A 4895-nucleotide genomic window follows, 5' to 3' on the forward strand; every position below is an offset into this window, starting at 1 on the left:
CTCCTGCTTCGGATAAACGGGAGGCTCAAATCAGGCTCCATTTGAGTCAATCGGCTTGTCGTTCAGTCATTGTTGACCTCGGCTTGGAGTCAACTGATCGATGCAGACCGGGCGGACACGTCAGGCAAGATGTGCTCTTCCTGACTGCATTGTGAGGGTATAGCTCCTGGGAAACCTTGGTGTGACGGTCTATGGGAGTCTCCCATGTGACGGCATCCCCTTGTTGGACCCCATGGTGGGTGGGGTCACTAGGAGCTGAATAGTTATTTTTCAAACATGGATTCATTAAAACCCAAAAGTACAAGTACAAGAACTACAAGCACTGACACATCAACACCAAAGGAGGTCAGTTCCTCAAATCAACCAATTTATCTCGTAGTACATAGTACTACTGAAAAACCAATGTCTAAGTGTTCCCCTTTCCTAATTCAAAAGTTGTTTGAATCAACTATTGGACATTTAAAGAAAATACAAAAATTGAGGTCAGGGGACCTACTGATAGAAGCAGCCTCCTCTCAACAGTCAGCAAAGCTTTTGAAAATGACATCTCTAGGAGACATAAAAGTCACCATCACACCACACGCAACATTGAACTCATCACATGGTGTGATATCTGAGGTCAATCTGATGTCTGAAGATGAAGCAGACATCCAGATCGGTCTTGCAAATCAAGGTGTCACTGCTGTTCGACGCATCTCCATCTGTCGTGATGGCAAGCTGATACTGACTAAACATCTGATTCTCACTTTTGGAAAGCCAACATTGCCATCATTCGTTACTGCGGGATATCTTCGATGCCCAGTTCGACCATACGTTCCAAATCTGCTGCATTGTTTCAAATGCTAGCGATTTGGACATTCCCAGACCTCCTGCCGAGGCAAAACCTTATGTGCACAGTGTGAAACTGAAGGCCACAACATTACTGAATGTAAAAGTACTCCACACTGTGTGAACTGCCAGGATGCCCATCCAGCCTATTCTCGGAAATGCCCTGCATGGCAAAGAGAAAAAGAAATTCAACGCCTAAAAACAGTTAACAACATACCTTACCCAGAGGCTCGGCGCATGGTCACTCCAAGAGCATCATTACAACAAAAGACATTTGCTTCTGTTTTGAAGTCCACAAAGACATGTATGGTTCAGACAGAAATTTCCGTTTCACCAAATGAATCTCTCACTCGCCATGCTAGATGCTTGTTAACTCAATCTACAGATAGAGAAGTAGAGTATAAAGAAAAAAACACCCCTACCTAAAGCAGGGATAGTAACCAGAAATGTGGGTTCTAAAAAAGCTAATAAGAACCCACTCAACAAACAAAAATTAAAATCAGCCCTCTCTAAATCTAAAAGATCAGAGACTCAGTCTATGAGTGAGTTCTCTGACTTCTCAGATGAGGAGACTAATAAGGTGGTTACACCACCAAACTTGTCTCCAAAAGGCAAATCGGCTGTAAAACTAAAGAGGGATACCTTTATAAAGAATGCTGCTTCAAACACATAATGGATTATAAAATAATCCAATGGAACTGTCGTGGTTTCCGCAACAACTTTTCTGACATTAAACACCTGACATCAGCTACCCCATCTCTCTACAAGGCACTCCAGGAAACACATCTAAAACCTGGGGAAAGAATTTCTTTAAAAGGATTTGATTTTTACCGTAAAGATGACAACAGCCACATTCGCGCCAGTGGAGGTGTGGCTGTACTGGTTTCAAACTGTATCCCGTCCTTACTGGTACAAATAACAACAGAGCTGCAAGCTGTGGCAGTCAGAATTTCTATTGGCGTAACTGTCACAGTTTGTTCCATGTACTTGCCACCAGAAGTCAGAGTCAATGATGATGAATTGGATGCCTTGGTTGAACAACTGCCAACTCCATTCCTTTTACTTGGTGATTTTAATTGTCACAATCTGATGTGGGGCAGTCCCGACATCAATCGTCGTGGCAGGGCCATTGAGAGATTCATAGGTAATCACCAACTATATTTGTTTAATACTGGAGAGGTGACATACTTCCATGCTCTAACAAGAACATTCACTGCCATTGATCTATCATTAGCAACCTCAAATCTGTTTTCAGCATTTACATGGGAGGTTGGATTTAATCCACTCTGTAGTGACCACTTTTCAATATTTGTAAAATATCGAGGCAGAGGAAGCTGTGAAACAGCCTGTCCTCCACGCTGGAAACTTGAAATGACAGATTGGCCTGCATTTTCCTCTTTGGCTAACACCACTGAGGAAGTGGTCAATACTGCTGATATCAATGATGCAGTTGAAGTTGTCACTTTCAGTATTATTCAGGCAGCCGAAAAAACAATGGGGAAAACATCAACAGATACCCAAAACATCCGAAACCATGGTGGGATCAGAATTGCGAGGCAGCATTTAAAAAGCAAAAGAAAGCATGGGGGATTTTCCGAAGATACCCCACTGCTAATAATTTGATTGCTTTTAAAAAAGCAAAGGCCAATGCCAGAAAAATCAGAAGGCAAAGCCAAAGGGATTCTTGGAGGAAGTATGTGTCTAGCATAACATCTTCCACTAGCTCAAAAGCAGTCTGGGATAAAATTTATAAAATTAATGGGAAATATGCTTCTCACACTCTGTCTATGCTGGAAAATAATGGCACAATAATCAGCGATATACAGAGTATTGCTGATTTGTTGGGTGAAACGTTTTCTTCATCATTCAGCAATATTATGTATACAAGGGATTTACAGGCTTATAAAGTCCAAACTGAAAAACAATATTTAAACTTCCACTCTCCATCTAATGAGGAATATAATGTGCCATTCAGCAGAATAGAACTATGTACAGCAATCTCTCGCTTGAGGAATACTGCTGCAGGCCTGGATAAAATCCATTACAGCATGATTAAAAATCTGACAAAAATTTCCTTAGTAACCTTCTGAATCTGTTTAACACAGTATAGACAGAACATATTTTTTCTGACTCTTGGAGGCTATCAATTATTATTCCCATTTCCAAGCCAAGTAAAGACCGCAAGAATCCCTCTAATTATAGACCAATTTCTCTGACTAGTTGTCTCTGCAAACTTTTCGAGAGAATGGTAAACAGACGCCTGATGTTCCTCCTAGAGGAAAAGAACTACTTTTCACCACATCAGAGAGGATTTTGTAGGAACAGAAGTACCACAGACAATTTAGTAAATCTTTAAACATCCATACGCGAAGCGTTTGTTAGATGACAGCACTTAGTGTCTGTGTATTTCGGTAAGGCCTACGATCGCTGCGCCTTGCTGAAGGCGTGGTTTGCACCTGGATCCGGAAATTTACTTAAATGGAGTAAATATCCCATTGGTCAACGAGGCTAAGTTTTTTGGTGTTGTATTCGACCATAAATTGACATTTCTGCCACACTTGTGCAATTTGAAGAGTAGATGTTTAAAAGCTCTGAACCTTTTAAAGGTTCTCTGCTGCCCATCTTGGAGAGCAGACAAATGTTCTATGCTCAGGACATATAGGGCTCTTGTTTGCTTCAAGTTGGACTATGGATTTGTTGTGTATGGCTCTGCGCGAGAATCTACTCTTCGGATGCTGGATCCAATTCACCACGAAGCATTGAGTTTGTGCACTGGTGCATTTCGAACTTTTTCTGTACAAAGTTTGTATGTGGATGCTCATGAGCCTTGACTATCTCTTAGAAGAGAACAGTTGTCTCTTTTTTATTACATTAAACAGAGATCTCAAAATAAACTTTTAGCTGATTGTTCAGATAGTCAGCTGAGGAGATTATTTGCAGCTTGCCCAAGTAGTGTCCGTACATTTGACATAAGAATGGAGAATGTAAGCAGCACGATTGACCTGGACACAAGCAACATTTCGCAGGTCGAGGTCGATAATATATCACCTTGGTCAATTTCTGTGATAAACGTTGATTTAAGCTTAAAGCAGTTTCTAAAAGAAACCACTTCAGACTACGTTTATAGACAGCACTTCGCAGAAATTCAACATCGTGACAGGAATTTAATTTCTATATACACCAATGGATCTAAATCGGATGACTATGTTGGCTTAGCCTTTGTTTGCCAGGATGAAATCGTGGCAGAACAAATAGCCCCGAATTCTTCCATTTTCACTGCGGAGTTGCAGGCTATTTATTTAGCCCTAAAGTATATAAATAGGAAAGGTCATCGTTGCTGCGTGATTTACACTGACTCAGTTAGTGCACTTCAGGCTTTGATCTCGTATGAACCTAGTTCTCACTCCATAGTGATTAAAATTCGTAAGCTGATTTGCCATTTTTTTGCGAGGAATTTCTTTATAAAATTTTGTTTTGTCCCAGGCTATGTAGGTATAAGAGGAAATGAAGAAGCTGACGCAGCTGCAAAGTCAGCAAGTCCTTCTCAGCATACAATGTTTATTGAAGGAGGTGACTTGAAGCTAGTTGTTAAAAAACGACTAGAGGAGAGATGGCAAAATGTGTGGAACGCACAAGTTCACAATAAACTACACGAGATCAAACTTGTGATAGAAAATTGGACACAGAAGAAACCCTATGACAGGAGATCTGAGGTCATTCTTACTTGTTTGAGAATTGGACATACTCGACTGACTCATCAATACCTTTTGAAGGGTAATGACCAGCCTGTATGTCAGTTTTGCAACTGTAATGTAAGTGTTAAGCACATTCTGAGCGATTGCATCGTTTCTGAACGGATTTGTAGGCAGCATTTTGGAAATGCAAGTTGTAAAGAGATTTTGGGCCAGAGGCCAAATGTTGATAAATTATTGAACTTACTAAAAGTTACAAATATTTATAAAGAGATTTAATTATTTATTTATTTATATCTATATACATCTTGTTATACACAGTTTAACTGTTGTATATTTTCGTTATTGGTTATTTGTTTTTTGTTTTGTTCATTT

At 40.1% G+C, this 4895-nt stretch overlaps 1 protein-coding gene across 1 annotated transcript; it reads left to right on the top strand.

Annotated features, from left to right (window-relative positions):
* The first annotated feature begins 276 nt into the window (after positions 1 to 276).
* On the top strand, positions 277 to 846 carry LOC136969398 (uncharacterized). The gene has a single exon (XM_067263535.1). The coding sequence runs from the start codon at positions 277 to 279 to the stop codon at positions 844 to 846; it is 570 nt and encodes a 189-aa protein (XP_067119636.1).
* The last annotated feature ends 4049 nt before the right edge of the window (positions 847 to 4895 follow it).

Source organism: Centruroides vittatus, unplaced genomic scaffold, assembly GCF_030686945.1.
Source record: "Centruroides vittatus isolate TY-2023 unplaced genomic scaffold, ASM3068694v2 contig_178, whole genome shotgun sequence".
NCBI classification, from domain to species: domain Eukaryota; kingdom Metazoa; phylum Arthropoda; class Arachnida; order Scorpiones; family Buthidae; genus Centruroides; species Centruroides vittatus.